Source organism: Mandrillus leucophaeus, unplaced genomic scaffold (genome assembly GCF_000951045.1).
Source record: "Mandrillus leucophaeus isolate KB7577 unplaced genomic scaffold, Mleu.le_1.0 Scaffold889, whole genome shotgun sequence".
NCBI classification, from domain to species: Eukaryota; Metazoa; Chordata; class Mammalia; order Primates; family Cercopithecidae; genus Mandrillus; species Mandrillus leucophaeus.
In genome coordinates, this window is record NW_012109685.1 from 923090 (window position 1) to 941890 (window position 18801).

The 18801-nt window shown below is 38.7% G+C and overlaps 1 protein-coding gene across 1 annotated transcript in view; it reads right to left on the bottom strand.

The window, feature by feature from the left end:
* The window catches only part of COL19A1 (collagen, type XIX, alpha 1), a 350354-nt gene that overhangs the window by 107349 nt on the left and 224204 nt on the right, over window positions 1-18801 (bottom strand). Inside the window, exon 16 of the mRNA XM_011969393.1 lies at window positions 13884-13937. Within this exon, the coding sequence (XP_011824783.1) occupies window positions 13884-13937 (54 nt within the window). The remainder of the gene's footprint in view (window positions 1-13883; window positions 13938-18801) is intronic.

Sequence of the window (18801 nt, forward strand, 5' to 3'; positions counted from 1 at the left end):
ATGAAGTTTCTCTATAAATACTTTAACAGAGGAAAATAGGAAGGAGGGGAGCAAAGCAGATAGAAGAAAAATTTACATGCAGGTGATAATAAAAGAGAAAAAATAACCCTTTTGCCTTGGAAATGGTAGGTCCTAAATCCTGGGAAAGAAAGACAGAAACAATGAGAAGATGGCAAATAATGATTAAATGAGGAAAATGATAACAAAAATATTAATAGATAACAATAGTTACCATTTGAAAGTGACAACTGTGTGGCAGGTACATACATTATTGCATTTAGCTCTTACAGCAATCCAGTGAGGTGGTGTTTCCTTATTTTACACATAACAAAAGACTAAATATCGGACTCAAGATCATATAAATAGTAGACAAGAGCTAGGTTTCAACTCAGGTCTGTCTGACCCCACGGCCTTGATCTTTTAACTCTTTCCTTTAAACCACCTCACAGTGAGAAGGATGATGGGAAGATAAAATACCAATCATCTTAAAGCTGGTTTTTAAAAAATCGAGCAGGGCATTGTGTGGTGAAAGACCACAGGATTAATGAGACACACAATCACCAAGGGCCAAGCAAAGAAGGGTCTGAGACTTGGTATAGATATGCCTTTTGAAAGGGCCGGGCACAGTGGCTCACACCTGCAATGCTAGCACTTTGGGAGGCTGAGACAGGCAGATTGCTTGAGCTCAGGAGTTTGAGGCCAGCCTGGGCAACATGGTGAAACCCTGTCTCTACTAAAATACAAAAAATTAGCAGGGCATGGTAGCGTGTGCCTGTAGTCCCAGCTACTCTGAAGGCTGAGGCAGGAGAATTGCTGGAACTTGGGAGGCGGAGGTTGCAGTTAGCTGATATCACACCACTGCACTTCAGCCTGAAAGACAGAGAAAGACTCCATCTCAAAAAAAAAAAAAAAGACTTGGATGACAAGTAGAGTTAAGAGGAAAGTGACCAGAATGGGAGGAGGATAAGGGTAAGAGAAAGGAACAACACGGAGACACAGGGAAGTTCAAAATCATGGAGGGCTTCTATTAGAACAAGAGCAGGAGAAAGAAACAAGCAGCGTTAGGCTGAGAAGGAAAAGGAAGGAAGTCAGCAATCTCAACCAGCAACTTAAATAACTTTTGAGGTTTCAATAACGCCAAATGAAGGCTAAGGAACCTTAGCACTTATAAGATGGTGGAAGAAAAGAAAAAATAAATATAATCAAAGGAGGTGGAAAAATACTAGTGAATCAAGAGAGTACATTGCTTGGGGATGATTTTGGTGCACAGAAACTCCAATGAGCATGAAATTGCAGTGGAGAACAGTTGTGGGAAAGTTGTCACACTCAGGGAAAATGAAATATCCTTCACTTAAGACTACAATAGTGCCATTGTATTCTGTTGTGGAAGAGAGATTGTGTATTAGCATTGCAGTAGTCTGAAGAATTTAAGTGATACAGTACAATGGTTTAAGCATTCATCAAGGACATCTTTTGGGAATTTCCCCTACAAAAGATAATAACAGTTTAGTTGGAAGCTGGCAGCGACATGCTTATTCTTGGTGAATGTCTGAAAATTCTGAGCAGTGCTGTGATCCATGATCTTGTCTTGTCTCACTAGTTTTTCCCCCACCTTGGCATATACTGGCACCATACCTTGAAAGATCTATAGCTCCTAAGTGTCTCAGTCTAAGATATCGCTAGCATCCCTGGTTCACAAGTTCAGAGGCAGTGCGATTAACAGGTGAAGGATTGCAGCAAAGGCAGCTCTGGATCTTGAATGAGAATTTTTCACATCTGCCACTTTGGACATTTTTCAAACTCATTCCCTCGTGTATTCCAGGAAAGTGCTCACTTGAGCTGGGCTTGTCTGCTTCTGGCCTGCATAACTGAGCTGTGTAATTGAGGGAACTCAAGCATAGGCCGTTTATGGTTGTATGAATAAGCAAAATACTCAATATGTGATCTGATTGTTTTCCAAAATTGCACAGTCCCTGGTTTCACTTGTCATTTTGGAACAGAAGTGGGAGGATGAGACTGTGACAGTGAACACATTCAATGGGTATAATTAACCCATTTCATAAAAGCAGATTTTCTAAATTATGCTAGGAAGCTTGCACGCTTTTTAACACTTTGCTTCCCAAGGCAGAAAAAAATATCTTTAAAGGTGCTTATTTCCCCCGATATCAACCTAATTGGTGTAAAGCCCACTGCCTTATTGATAGAGTGGGACATTTTGACTGATTTCTATGGCATGATAGTTAGAAAAAAAAATGATTCCTCCCCTAATGCTGCCATTCTGCTTATCCATCCATAAAATGTTTCATACTCATCTTTCCTCAGTATGTCCTAAAAAAGGAAAACTATTATTTGTCAGTGTCCTGCAATATAAGGAGCAGCAGGAATCTTTAGAGTGCCTTGCCACCCACAGATGCAACATCAATGACCCAGTACAAGGTGATAAAAGCCATAGGGGCATGAAAACTAGCAAGGAGGGGAATGTGTGAAACAAATTATTTGTATCCAGTGGTGTCCTCAAAAGATCACCACCAACAAAAATCATACCTTAGGAACAACTGTGCCTCCATCCCCTTGTCTGACCTCAGGAATTTTTCAAAATGCCACCAAAATCTGGAGGAAAGTTGGCTTACATGGACCCCACAGGCAGCCTGCACCTATGAATGCTTTGAGTTTCCATTTACTGTAATTAAGTGATAACATTCATTCTCTTCAAAAGTGTTGGTAGAATGACACCTCTTCCTGAGTTGAGAAAATGCAAGTTCCAAGGCACACTGCTGGGACTTAAGATAACCAGGCTGGTGGCACTGGCTTACACACTGCCAAGTTACATAGAGGCCAAGAGCGAGTGCGCAACTCGAATAGCTGGGGACATTCTGGACAGCTCTGGAATAATTGGGTGATTGTGGTCTTCACTTTCAACTCAAATGTGTGATGTTAAGATTTCTCCCTTATCTATAGGTTGTACTAATGATAAATCTACAAATGACAATTCTTGGCTCAACTGAACCCCATGGTTATAGAGAGTGTGCTCACGAACGTTCTAAAAAAATAGTTAATAATTTTAGTTTTAAAACACGTGGCCCCATTCCACAAAGGATTTCAGTCAAAGGAGAAGATACTGATGATATCAGCCAGTGAAGAAGTAATCAGTGATATGCACTGTTACTAATTCCATAGAATGTTTTTCCTGTTTCTTAAAATGAATTTGAACTATTCTAAGCATGCTGAAAAGTACCGAAAATAATATAAATTCCAATGAGTCCACAATCCTGTGTTGTCAAATATTAACAATTTTGCCATATTTGCTGTGGGTATTTTTACTTTTTCATGAATTCATTACAGACATAGCTGAAGACTCTTCAAATCTTATTTTCTGCCAACTTTTCTTCCACGTTTTAGGTCCCATAGACAATGCTGAAAACTTGTTGCTTCTCTGGTTACAGAATTTCCTTCAGTCTTTCCTCCGATCATACTAAGCTATAGTTACTGATCTGCAGAGAAAACCGACTGCACAAATTGAGCTGAGCCCCTTATTCGTCAGGACCCCGAATTTTCTTATTGAATGAAAATAATCTCTTCTTGCCTACCTTGCAAAGTTATACAGCAGTAAAATTAAATACAGTATGGAGATCCTCTTGGAAACTATGTCATCAAATGCAAACTATAAGATTATTTAGGAGACAAATCTCCCTTTCTGCAAATTAAGGTTCTAATAAATCTGATTGGCCTTTGACTTCTCAAACCTTAATGTTTACCCGACACAAAGAAATGATGTTTAATCCAGGCACTATCACAACTAATTACAAGTTTGGTGACCACAGATCAAGGATTTCAAATATTCTGTCTCACCATTGCTGTAAATAACACATGTCAGTCCAGATGTCTTAATAGTGGGTTTCAAGAACATAACACAAGATGAAACAGGCAGTCAGTGACTGTACAAATATAATATTCTTTTCAACCATAATGTATGTTACCACTATTAGTAAAAAACATAGGAACTCGGAAAGTGAGTAATAATGTCCTGCTACTGTCCATAGGGAGAGAAAAAGAGAAATAATTAGAAAATAAAACTTGAGAGCTAGTTTTCAAAATCTCAACCTGATACCCCCAGCTGCCTCACATGCATGTCTACGTATTCTGTGGTCACACAAGGTGACACTGGAATTTTAGCAATGTTGGGAACAGCTGTTTTGTCTGGGACCATTACCCCCATGAGGGACAAGTGGCAATAAACATGATTAGCCATGTCTCCATTTTATAGGTCTTATGTGTCCATATTTTTAAATCTGAGAAAGTGTCATCTTACTTTTTTTTGAGAAATGAAATTCCTATTCCCATTGACTCAACCTGTTAGGTTCATTTTCTCTGAAGATATTACATTGCACAGACTTTAGTCATTTAATAGACAGAAGAGATTGTGGTTCTCTTGCTGAAAGGAAAACTGAGAAACATGACAAAGCCCTGATCAGTTCAAAGCTTCTAGAAGGGATGTTAAGAATTTGAATTGGATTCCTATTGATACATGATGAGCTTCAAAATGCATGTAGTCACATTCAAGGTATTTTGAGGGTATTTTAACAAGTAATCAAATGTTTGACACAGTTTCTGTCATCTGCTTTATTCAGCAGTCCAAAAATGTGTTTCGGGACACTAAATTGTTTTAGAGGTGGATCTTGCTATATACTGGAAATAATAATTTTGCACTTTCAGTTTTCAGTGCATAGTAAATAAAGTTGGAGACGGAAGATACTCAAGTTGAGAATAGTGATGGATAACGGGGCACAAGTGCTGGAAGGCACTTAGTCCTATGGTGTTTTGAGGGCATGTATTTTCATTGCCACAACTGTTCAACTGGCTTAACCTATAGCCTAACAGAAAGGAAACATCAGATTTTGCTGTGGGGAAAAAGAAAAGACTTAGATGTGATGAAATTCTCCATCTCTAATGACCAATGTGATATCCAGTGGATTCAGTCAAGACTGAAATTAAATGGGCTACAATCATACCTTTGTCAATTTTCTTGTTTTCTCTCAGCAAACAAGCCTATTTCCTATCTACTCGAAGACTAAAGATAATGGGCTAAAAATAATATTACCTTCAATAATTTATTTGAATCAGTAGGAACAGTAATTTCATCACATAAAAAAATAAAACCACTGCAGACACATACACACACACACACACACACACACACACACACCCCCCACACACTTACAAAAGGGAGATATAACTGGTTATTTCATGGCTACTTGTATCTCTCCAGCTGCCCTCCCTGCCAACCCTTCTCTTCTATTCTTAGAACGCCCCATGTGATGAAGCCATTCAGCTCCCAAATCTTTTCTGGCACTATTCTTTTCTTAGCTCCTTTATTATTTATTGAATACATCAAGCTTTTCCCCACCTGAAGCCCTTTGCAAGTCCTGATATTTCTGTTTAGAAAGTTCTTGCTCTGGCCCTCACATGGCCAGCTCCTTCTCAAGGAATGTCTTCTGCTCAGAGACACCTCCCTGGACCACCTCAATGAGATGGTAATGAGAACATTTCCTCCTTCCAAATCATTATCACATTACCCAGTTTGTTCCACCCATAGCACTTCACTCTACACCAAAATTGTTTTGTCTATTTATTTAACTGCTTATTAACCATTGGTGTACTGCCTTACCACAGAGAGTAAGTTATAAAGAAAGGTAGAGACCTTATCTGTAGTTTGTTGTTGCTTTGTGTTTCTAACCACTGTATATTCAATGTTTGTAATAGTGATTAATACATGGTCAATAGCCCATAAGTGTTTAGTACATGAATTAAATTTTACACCCTAAATTTACTCTTTTAACTGTGCAAACTGATTAATTTAATTTACAATTAGTTTAATTGTAACTTTCAGGACTGTGTAATGATTCATGCTTTAAAGGTAGAAGAAGTTCTACACTGAAGTTAAAATTAAAATAGAAGCAAGAATGTACATGTTTTACATCAGAATTGTTTTAGAAAAGAAGCATACATTTCATTGGAGTAAGCTCCTACAAAATTAATACTGCAGAGTTTTATTGGTATTGTACAACAGAAGGGCATTTCAGAGATCAGTGAAGTAGGTATGGATTTTCACCTCAAAAGAGCATCAAGTTGACATTGAAAATGACTGCTGATGAAAAGGCATTTACATTTAAATTTCAAGGTAAGCATAAATGCAACAAAAGCCTCAAAATAATTTTTAAAAAATCATATGGATTTATAATAAACTTCAAACATCGAAAAATTTCCACTCCCCTGACATCCTTCAAAGAGCTAGTCATTCTTTAACTACAGCTTTTCCAACGGAAACAGTAGATGGAGCTGCTGCCCCATGTTACACACTTTTTTGAATTTCTGCTTTCAACCTAAATTGCTATGCACACAAAAGTGACAAATGGAGCCCACTGCTCAATTCTCATACTGCAATAATGAAACAATGCATAAAAACAATACCAGAAGAAAAAAAAATGAAAGAAAATAAAAAGCCTTGCCTGTAACAGAAAGAAATAATAACACATTTTAAAATTAATGTGGTTTTTAATAAACGCTTTTTCCAGCAATGATGAATGAGAAGTAATGTCAAATGGATGGGCTAATACCTACTTCCTTTAATGGTTCATTAGTTAAATTCTCCTACTTTCTCTCCTGCTTCGCCTCATTTCCAGCTGCTTTCCTCTCTTTTCTAAAGAAACTAGAAACCAGAATACTTTGAAATAAACGAAGGCATTCCAAGTCTCATTATCATAACATAAGTCTATTACTTTCCGTTGCTTATGCTACTCAGATAACTGGAAGGCTTTTTAAAAAGATAAGCTTTTATTGGAGTGTGAGGAAGGACAGTTGAGACTTAGAGAACATCACAACTAATAAAACGCAACAGCTCAGAAGGTAAAGGAACAAGCCCCACAAGCAAGGAAGAGGCTACAAATCTCAGGAGAAGAGCATCACTGACTCTTTAGACCTGGTTGTTATTGTTACCTAATTGTGAATAACTTTTGTATCTCTTCATGAGTGGATTTATGTATCTAGAATAAGCGTGCCATATGCAAAGGGATCTTTTATTTCCGCAATTCATTGATAGACATTCAAATTTCTGTTAACTAGATTTTTGGAAAACTGTAAAGAGAGAAAAGAAGTGTTGGTCTAATTACTGATTGAAGACAATCTCTTCTATCTACAGTGTGAATGGGTGTTCGGAATAATAACAGTGGAACTAACTTACATTTAAATAGAGCTTTACATTTAGAAGAAAGTTCTTTCACATCCATGGCATTGGGCCCTTGTAGCCACTGTGGGAAAAAGCAGGTGGGGTAGGTGCTATTATTTCAAATTTACAGAAAAGAAAACGGAGACAAGGAAACATCAAGAAAATTGTTCTAGGACAGGCTAGTGAGGAGAAGCACTAAGTTCCTCACTGCCATCCTATGCTATCCTATACCATCTCGCTGTCCGGAGTCAGCACAGTGCCATTCATTGCCATGGCAAAATCAAACACCGTTCTATGTATGATGTTTGAAGAAGACTAATCTTAGTCGAATTGTAAACTAGAAGCTTGTCTTTCACACCTATAGTCTGGCAGAACAAAGGTTTAGGGATCAGTTCCTGTGTTTCAATTCTGTCTTCTCTGCTTGTGTCAGCTTGGGTAAGTTACTTGACATTTCCAAGTATCATTTACCTCATTATAAAATGAAGATAATTTCTACTTTTCAAGAGAGTTGTAAGGATTCCCTAAGACACTGGAAATACAGTACTTAATACAGAGCTAGGTAATAAATTCTCCTTGTCTGCTTCATCCGTCTCTCCTCTGAAACTGTTTCCTCAGATGTTAGTGCTATTTCCTTCCCGCGGGAGATGCTTAGCCCTCTCATACTGAAAAACTGTTCTCAGTTGTAATCTTTATGTATTGAAATAAATCCAAGAGATCGCTATGTAATAGTTTCCCTCCAGTGAAGAATATTCATTTAGGACAAGATGGCAGAAGTTATTTGGGAGACTTTGGGAGCTTTTTCCTTTGCATAGGTAAGATCAGCTCTGGTTTTTAACAAGAAATTGGACAAATACTTTACAAAAATACATGTGGCTAACTCTGTTAACCAGGTTAGTCACTGCTCAATGACAAGCACTCTGAATAAGAACAGTTTCATTATATGCATATTGCATGTGTATAAATTTCAAATAAGTCTTTCCTAAAGACACAAAAATTTGCTATTGAATATGGGGTGCTAAATTGGAGTGATATATATGACTTTCCATGAAACACTGATTCACAAAGATAATTTAATAATGTTAGTTTAATAAAACTACTGTTAGTAAATTTCCCATTATTAGAAATCTTTTTTCCGTAGGAGATAAAATATCTCGGGACAAAACGTTGTCCTCTTACACACACACACACAAACACATACACTTAGCTAGTTGTAGGAAATTTTTTTAGTAAACAAGTTGTCCTTTTGGTGCAAACGTTTCATAAGAAAGTGAGAATATACAAATTTGGCTTCAGAACAAATAATCAAGTAGAAGGACTCGTTAAAACACTTTAATTATTTGAATTGCTTCAGGCCATCAGAGACTTAGATTCCTTTCAATTCAATTTCCTTTCAATTCAAGATTTTTAAAGTCTTCACTGACACTCCCCTAAATAACAACACTATGTTTGATTTCAGAAACATCTTAAACCCCCAAAGGGAAGGACATTTTCTTATAAAGTATGCTGTTATTAAAAAAATAAAAAAATTCATGCCTCCTGGTAATTCCTATTCCTTTGTTCTTTGCAATCACACTGACTAGAATAAAGTCGCCCTCCAACTTTCCCAAAGACTAATTGCTCAAACATAATGTTTAAATTACATAAAATATTCACTTATTTGAGGGATATTACATAGTATTTAATTACTGTTTGATAAGGAGACAAAATTAAAATTTTTTAAAAAATACATTTCATATTGTCATAAGATATTCTAACACATGCTTCAGGATCCTCACATACTGGCCACTGCGGTGAGGCATACACTAACTCCAATAACAATTAGAAAAATTATAGGTCCTACCAACCCATCTCTTGTTCTCTTCTTGCCTTCCTTCTTGCTATGACGTAGGGTGCATGTCACAAAGGGTCCAATGTTGGAAAAGACAAATAAATGAAAAACAACAATGCTTTGATCTAAAAACGTCCACAATTAAGGGGGAACATCTCTTAAGCTATTTGTAAATTGTAATAAAATACAAATAGCTCCCTGGGACATCCTAAGAGATAACAAGTGCTCTGCTGATACTTTTTAAATAGTGACTACTGGCCAGGCGCGGTGGCTCACACCTGTAATCCCAGCACTTTGGGAGACTGAGGTGGGCGGATCACGAGGTCAAGACATCGAGACCATCCTGGCCAACATGGTAAAACCCTGTCTCTACTAAAAATACAAAAATTAGCTGGGTGTGGTGGTGGGCACCTGTAGTCCCAGCTGCTCGGGAGGCTGAGGCTAGAGAATTGCTTGAATCTGGGAGGCAGAGGGTGCAGTGAGCCGAGATCATGCCACCAAAGTAAATACTTTGTCTTCTGCATAGATTTTTCCTAATTTTTCTAACAAATTGGGTATTTTGTTATATTTAAAAAGTTAATAAACCACTTTTTAAAAATGCTATGTTCCCAGGATTTAATGAACACTGTGTGTCAGACCTATAGCTGAGTTTAAGTTCTAAATCTATACTTGAAATAAAATAAGCACCTCTCTCCTCCAAACACTCTGGCAATAAACTAAAGTCTGTGGAATTGAATATTATAAATCCTATTATACAGTCACATGGTTTTTAATCTTCTGAACTCTTCAGTAAACTCATTTGATCTGTAGTTGAGAACTCATTCTAGAATTCGGTGTAATCTTCTTCTCTCCTAGACATTTGGCAAGCTTGTCATAAAGGCCTTCAACATTCAAATTCTTCCTTTGAGACAACAATTATCCTGTCTTAAAAGCAGCACCATAGGTTTAGAAAACTACACAAAGGTCTAATCTTGCCTGTTAGCATTCACCAGCTTTTCTTCTTTAAAGCACGAAACAATTATTTTAAAGATCTTACAATGTGTTCTCTGTTTTGTCTAAAAATTTGAAATAAAAATCAACAAAACTGATTCCTTTCAAGACTAGATGCTAGTACACTGATATGGCTTGACTCTGTGTCCCCAACCAAATCTCATGTTAAATTGTAATCTCCAATGTTGGGGGAGGAACCTGCTGGGAGGTGATTGGGTCATGAGGGTGGTTTCTAATGGTTTAGCACCATCCCCCTAGTGCTGTCTTGTGAGTGAATTCTCACGAGATTAGGTTATTATTTTTTTTTTTTTGAGACAGAGTCTCGCTCTGTTGCCCAGGCTGGAGTGCAGTGACATGATCTGGGCTCACTGCAAGCTCCGCCTCCTGGGTTCACGCCATTCTCCTGCCTCAGCCTCCCGAGTAGCTGGGACTACAGGCGCCCGCCGCCTCGCCCGGCTAATTTTTATTTTTTTTTAGTAGAGACGGGGTTTCACCGTGTTAGCCAGGATGGTCTCGATCTCCTGACCTCGTGATCTGCCCGTCTCAGCCTCCCAAAGTGCTGGGATTACAGGGTGGGCCACCGCGTCCGGCTGAGATTAGGTTGTTTAAAGTGCACTTCCCCCTTCACAGTCGCTCTCTCCTGCTGCCATGTGAAGATGTGCTTGCTTCCCCTTCTCCCTTCTGCCATGACTGGGAGTTTCCTGAGACCTTCCCAGCCATGCCTCTTGTACAGCCTGTGGAACTGTGAGTCAAATAAGCCTCTTTTCTTTATAAATTACCCAGTCTCGGGTAGTTCTTCATAGCAGTGTGAGAATAGACTAATGCAGATATCCGGCTTATACTTCCTCATCCCTCATCCCCCCAATCTGCCTTTATATAATAAATATCAATTGGCCCCAATGCACTGTTAATAGGACAATCCGCTAGAATGGCTACAGTGAAATGAAATCAATGACAGGACAGTAATCATGTTCATTTTTGGCAGGTGAGCACATCCTAAGAGATTCCTAAGGTACTGGGTTGAGGCCCTCTAGTGGTGGTGCAGGGTGTTTTTTGGTCTTCAGAAAGGCACTTACCTGGTCTTAATTTTTTCGTCTACAAAACATATTCATTTGTTACTCAGTCATTAAATAAACAATAATCACATGCTATGGTGGGAAAACAGAGGTTCAAAACAGTCACGGTGCAGTGGTCAGATGAGGAAAATAAGAGTCCAAAGCAATGTGCTATATCTGTAGGCGGTGTAACATACAGTACCATGGGAGGAAACCTCAAATGCTGAGAGCACTGGCAAAGGCTCTATAGGAGAAATGTTTGAGCTGAGTCATGAGATACAGAGAAGCATATACAGGCCTATTGGAGAACATTTGCAAGTCATAGCATTTTTGAAACAGTAAGGGAAGATGTCGCGGGAAGTCAGGGACCCCGAACGGAGGGACCAGCTGAAGCCACGGCAGAAGAACATAAATTGTGAAGATTTCATGGATATTTATTAGTTCCCCAAATTAATACTTTTATAATTTCTTACACCTGTCTTTACTGTAATCTCTGAACATAAATTGTGAAGATTTCATGGACACTTATCACTTCCCCAATGAATACCCCTGTGATTTCCTATGCCTGTCTTTGATCTCTTAATCCCGTCATCTTCTTTGTAAGCTGAGGAGGATGAATGTCGCCTCAGGACCCTGTGATTGTGTCAACTGCACAAATTGTTTGCAGAGCATGTGTGTTTGAACAATACGAAATCTGGGCATCTTTAAAAAAGAACAGGATAACAGCGATGTTCAAGGAACAAGAGAGGTCACTTTGAACTGGCTGCTGGTGAGCCGGATGGAAACAGAGCTATATTCCTCCTCTTTCATAAGCAAATAGGAGAAATATCACTGAATTCTTTTTCTCAGCAAGGAACATCCCTGAGAAAGAGAATGCACCCTGAAGGTAGGCCTATAGACGGCCCCTTTTTAAGGTGTCTTCTATGGTCGAAGCCGATGGGATGAAATAAGCCCCGGTCTCCTATAGTGCTCCCAGGCTTACTAGGATGGGAAAATTCCCACCTAATAAATTGTGATCAGACAGGTTACCTGCTCTCAAACCCGGTTTCCTGATAAGATGTTATCAAAGACAATGCGTGCCGGAAACTTCATTAGCAATTTTAATTTCTCCTCATCCGGTGGTCCTGTGATCTCGCCCTGCCTCCATTTGCTTTGTGATATTTTATTACCTTGTGAAGTATGTGATCTCTGTGACCCACACCCCTATTCGTGCGTTCCCTCCCCTTTTGAAAATCGCTAATAAAAACTTGCTGGTTTTACAGCTATGGGAACATTGTGATGTCTCCCCCGGACACCCAGCTTTAAATTTCTCTCTCTTGTGCTCTTTCCCTTTATTTCTCAACCCAGCTGAGACACTTAGGAAACAGAAAAGAACCCATGTTAAACATTGGGAGTGGGATCTCCCAATAGGAAGATGACTGATTACAAAAGAAGGAAGGGCATAGAGGAAGATAGGCCAAGGCAGGTAAAAGGCAAACCATGAAGGGCCCAGAATGGCATGTAGAGGATGTGGAATCCATCTGTCTTGAAGAAAAGAGAAGCGACTGAGGGATTTAAAATCAAATAGTTTTAAGCTGTTAGAGAATTTTAAGCCATCCAAGCCCACCTGGATGCTGTCGTGATTTAGAGGTTTTACTCCACTTGGAGAAGGTAGAGGCAATGAGACCAGCTCTCAGATGACTTCAAATATGTAGGTTCAAATTGACAAAGGTCTAAACTAAGGCAGTGACAGTGAAGACGGAGAGGATTTGTGGGCTGCTGGGATGTAGAACTGATATGATTTAGAAACTGTTTAGATGAGGAGGAGGAAGAAAAACATCTAGGATTATTTTTAGAGATTAGTTTTGGACGTTATACTTTTGTGGTAGCCAGAGATTTCCACGTGGAGATACTAAAAAATAATGGGATGTACCAGCCTGGAACTCAGGAACAGTGTCTGAGTTGAAATAAAAAACTGGCATTCATTAATCCATCCAGCATATAGGGGGCAGAAGAAAAGCTGTTAATGGAGACAAAAAGATGGCCCCAGGCATGGGAGGAAAAAACCCAATGTCGCTAAACCAAGAGAATAGGGAGTTTCAAGGAGAGAGCAGTCAATGCTATACATTCCTGTGTAGCAGTAAAGTCAGATGAAGCCTGAAAAGTGCTCAGGGAATCTGCGATGCAGAGATTGTTGGACAGAGAGTGCAGTGTCAGTGGAGCAGCTTGGACACAAACCAGACTCTCATAGGCTGCAGAGTTACCACAACTACAAGAAATTGAATACTTTTTTTTTTTTTTTTCCCTAGAAGCTCGGGGTAAAGGATCCAGATAAACTAACTGGTTAGATGATCTTTATAGCACTTTTTACCAAACCATGAAATTATACTAACAAAATAGTTTCATATCAAGAAAAGTGGATATGCTTCCCCAGATGTCTGATTTTCTAACAGCCTGGATGTTAAGAAATCGAGAAGATGGAGTTCAGGTAGGTTCAGAACAGGATTCATCTGTCTGGACACTTGGCTTGGGATGTTCAAGCAGACACTACTGTTATTGCCATCTGTGTAATAAACAAGTGGGTGAGGTGTGTGGATGGTTACCAGCCTCCCTCATCTCTTGGTTTGTGGTGATGATGGTGTTAGGAATATAGAGACTATGAACTACTCATCCAAATGCTGAAACGAGTCATTCTGAACAGTAGAAAGAAGGAAACCATTATCCACAGGGGAGTAAAATAATCCTTAGGTAAACACACAGACATAAAGAGTGACTTTTTAAAGGGACAGTCATTGTATTGTTTACTCACAGGTGGTCCTGGGGGTCCTGGTTTTCCTGGAGGTCCTGTTTTCCCTCTTCTTCCCTTGAAACCAAAGAAGAACAGATGATAAATACTGTGACTCCATTACATTTTAATATCAAACAATATTCAATGGGAATATTGAAGACATTAAAAATGAACAGAAAGTTAAGAAACAATTCCAATTTCTCATGACTTTTAAACATCAATTAATTTTAAAAGTTGTGGGCCAATTTTTAAGAACCATAATGAGAAGTATAGTACCTGAAATGAATAAATCTTAACTGTTATCAGCAGTCCTTTAAATGCTACCTACCTTGGTTCTTTAGCAAAGTAATATAAAGTATATGAAAGATGGTCTAAGATGGGTATTTTATCTGATGATTCTGTGGTTTTGGATGCAATAACAAGTACATCTGTCATCTTAAGTTGGTGTTCTCCAAGAAGGGCCTGAACTGTAATTTTGTATGAGTTATTTGAGGGTGAGATTGGGTGTTAAACATGCATATTCCTGGACTTCATCCTAGACTTCATGGTTTAGAATCTCCGGGGTGGGAGCCACGAATCTGCATTTTTATGCTCACTAAAATCTGAAAAGCACTGCCCTAAGCCCTATTGTAATTACATATACTGTGTGAAGCACATTAGCTCTTTTCTTCCCTTAAGGTGGTTAAGTTGTTTTTATAAGTGAACTAAAATGTATAATTCTTGCATGTTAATCTTCATTATTACAACCGAATATTAACTCTCTCAAGTTCACAACTAGCTAAATTCCAATCGCAAGATGTTGTGCTAACATCTTTTGTACCCGTGAATCTAATAACATTTAAAAAGCATTTCATTAGATATTATAAAATTATTTTCTTAAACATTTTTTATTTTTTAAATTTTTAACAGAGGGAAGTAAGCTTAGGTATTGAAAGCATACATTTTGAATGAGAAGCATTTATGAGCATATGTTTTCTAAATATGGTCACTCTATTTCATTGTTACTAACAGTTCTATTTGATTATCATATTGGTAAACTGTCAGTACATATTAAGGCTTATTGATACTTATAAAGTAAAAATATTACGTTGATCTTTTCCATGCTTTTTTGAGGGAGAATTATAAATGTAGGCACAGAAAGGCCCATTTTATTCACCAATTTTCTTGCTCTGAAAATGTCAGGCAAAGTTGCCTGATTCCTTTGATTTTCATCTACTCTTGGAATGAGATAGGAGGTCTAAACGCCAGTTGAAACAGGAGAGTAAGTTTTCAGAGATCAACAAGCAAATACAATGCTGTGATTGGATGAGAAATGTGTCCATTGTTTCTGAAGGGAAATTAAGGTGATACCATCAAAGACTTCATATGAAAACAGCATCCTTGTCTATAAATAGCCCTAGTTAACATCTACAGAACAGATTTAAAATTTTTTAAAAATTAAAAACATAGGCTGGGCATGGTGGCTCATGTCTGTAATCCCAGCGCTTTGGGAAGCTGAGGCAGGCAGATCACCTGAGGTCAGGAGTTCGAGACCAGCCTGGCCAACATGGAGAAACCTTGGTTCTACTAAAAATACAAAAAAAATTAGCTAGGCATGGTGGTGTGTGCCTGTAATTCCAGCTACTTGGGAGGCTAAGGCAGGAGAATTGCTTGAACCCGGGAGGCAGAGGTTGCAGTGAGCCGAGATCACGCCACTGCACTCCAGCCTGGGAGACAGAGACTCTGTCTCAAAAAAAAAAAAAATTAAAAACATAAATATAATTATTAATAGTAGTGTTTTTCTCTTATCTTTCATTTTACAGATCTAAACCATGCAGTTCTTTTGGAGGATTGTAAGATTGAAATGAACATATAATTTAATATTCTGTATACTTAAAACAAGTTATACACAAGTATGCCGTGTTCTAGTCTTGCAGTTTACATTTTCTGAAAATCAATATATTTGGTATTTTAGTAAATATAAGTAAATTAGCCCCTGAGGACTAATCAATGATAAAAAGTTTACTTAGAAGGTGGAAGCACTGTAATTTATTAATTCACAAGAATACAAAGAAACTAAATAAATGGTATCTAAGTAAGTGATTGGTTCTTTCTTTAAGCATGCATTCGGTTGAGGTAAGTTAAAACCATAGGATCAACTTTAGTTTACATTCCCCATTCTTCAAAGGAGACATGTGTATTGATTTGGGCAGGAAGCAGGGAAAATGAGGCTATTGATTAACTTTTATCACAGAGTTAATGTTGAAACAAACCAAATATCAGATATTGTAACATAACATTGGCACATGTTAAGATGAGGAGTAAAAAGCATCCAAGATTCAGGATATGGTGAGGGCAAGCATCCAGATTCCTGCATATCACTGCTGATTTCAGCCAGCCTTGCCATTGTCAGAGTGTCAGAGTGTCAGTGTGGGATGCTGGAAAAGGGCAGAGAGAAGGCTCATTTTGCTGAGTGGACATGCAGGTAAAATATTTTTGAGGGTTGTTAAGTAATTGAAACATATTATGTGCACACAACGTTAGCCAGCACATATTTTCACATTAAACCTGGTTTCTAGGCTTGAACTTTCCTAAATCAGATTTGAACAATTTTTAAAGATGTGCTATACAAAGCAATGCAGTTACCTTTTTGTTAGGCTTACCACCAAATACATACAGGTTGATTATCATCTGTCCAAAAGTGGCTGGAACCAGAAGTGTTTTGGAATTTTTTTTATTTTGGAATATTTGCATATACATAATGAGATATCTTGGGGATGGGCCCCAAGTCTAAACATAAAATTCGTTTATGTTTCATATATACCTTATCCACATAGTCTGAAGGTAATTTTATGCACGATTTTAAATAATTTTTTGCATAAAACAAAATTGTGACTGTGTTTTGACTGCAACGTGTCATGTGAGGTCAGGTGTAGAATTTTCCACTGGTGGTGTCATGTTGTTGCTCAAAAAGTTTTGGATTTTGGAGCATTTCAGATTTCGAATTTTCAGATTAGGTATGCTCAATCTGTACTAGAAACAAGATTTACTTTGGGAGAAACTCTTGACACTAAAGTCTCAAGTGTAAGTGACTTGTGGAGGACAGAGGAGAGGGGTGGATGGATGAGAAATGTAGGTGTAAGCTTTAGAGCATAAGAGAGTTATGGGTCCAGGCGGGGCACAATTTCTTTTTTTCTCAATCTTTTTTTTTTAGAGACAGGGTCTCACTATGTTGCCCAGGCTGTCTTGAACTCCTGGACTGGAGTGATTCTCTAGCTCTGGCCTCCTCCCAAAGTGTTGGGATTACAGGTGTGGGAAATGGAACCTTTCTTAGGGGCCACATTTCTATCAACATAATAGTCCATGCCTACTCCCAGACATCATTGTTCTTCTTTCCAAGGAGCCCTGGGAATTAACTCCCTTTTCTTGTTTCCCTTCTTCAAGGCCCCAAGCTGCACCGAATACCGCCGTACAGTCTCCTGTTCCTCTGAAGGATCATCTGTCTTCTACTTAAAAACATTAGGGAAAGGCAAAAGCCTACCTAAGAGCTAACAACACTCTTTGGTCTTGGCCACAGAAGCAAGATACTGAAGGTAGCGTCATTGTCTGAAAAGTGTCACAATAAGATGCATACATTGTGCCACCACTGTGGCTCTAAGGCCTGCCACGTTCAGAAGTCACCCTGTGGCAAATGTGGCTGCCCTGCTAAGCACAAGAGGAAGTATAACTGAAGTGCCAAGGCTTAAAGATGAAATACTACCAGGACTGGTCGAGTGAGGCACCCGAACATTCTATACTGCAGATTCAGGCATGGATTCTGAGAAGGAAAAACGTCTAAACCCAAAAGGGCAGCTGTTGTAGCATCCAGTTTATCTTAAGAATTTCAATGATTAGTCACACAATAAATGTTCCGGTTTTTAAAAAAGGAGCTAACAGTAGATTTTTGGTAGGGTGAATTTTACTACTTAAGCTAGGACATTTTGGGGGAGTATTTTATGAATAATTATGCCAAGAAAACAGGCATAAACCACAACTCCCTTCCTAGGATTAAAATCAGATTCCCCCACTTTTCAGAGGAAAATCTAATCTGCGAATCTTTGTTCATAGGAAACAAAGACATAAAGTGTCTCCAGTTCTTCCCGTGGTGCAAGAAATCAATGATGAACCATTATGTGTACAAGGTATCCTAATTAGTGGACAGAATGCCTCACACGAAGCATTCTTCGTGTGGATGAGGATACCTGGGGCCAGGGCCTGCGGAGGTTGATAGCAGGCCCAGGAAGAAGGCTCCCGATGCCAGTGGGAGGAATGTTTGCACGTTTGCTTTCACTTCTATCTCTGGCTGTTTTGGTCCATTCATTACAGGGCTCTGTCTAGACCCAAAAGTGAGACAAAAGGTGGGGACTTGGGTGTGGGTGGAGGGAAAATCCTGAAGATAAGTCAGATATCTGCTGAGCTGGAAGAGGTCTTCCTGGTTAGGGTGACTATTCTCAGGTAGCCATTTGCTCAGAAGCAACGCTGATAAATTAGTGTTTGGGTGAACTTTCAGATGGATAGAGATCTAGTATTTCAGCATTATTATAACTGGGCTAATCCAACATTTTCCTGAAAACTGTGGTAGAAAGTGCAAAGCACAGATTTACTCTATCAAGTTGCCCTGGAAACCTGAAAGTGCTCAATATGTCAGTTTTCTGTTTGGCAACTGTGTGGAGATTATTAGACAACACTTTAGATATCTGCCTAATGATCTAAACCTAGGACTGCTCAAACCTGACCATGCATGAGTGTCACCTGGAGGGCTGTTTAAAATAGATTGCTGTGCCTCACTCGCAGAATTTTTTTTTTTTTTTGAGACAGGATCCATGCTGGTCTCAAACAATCCTCCTCAGGATCAAGAGGTGGAAGTAACCCAAATGTCCATCAGTGGATGAATGGATAAACAAAATGAGGTACATATATA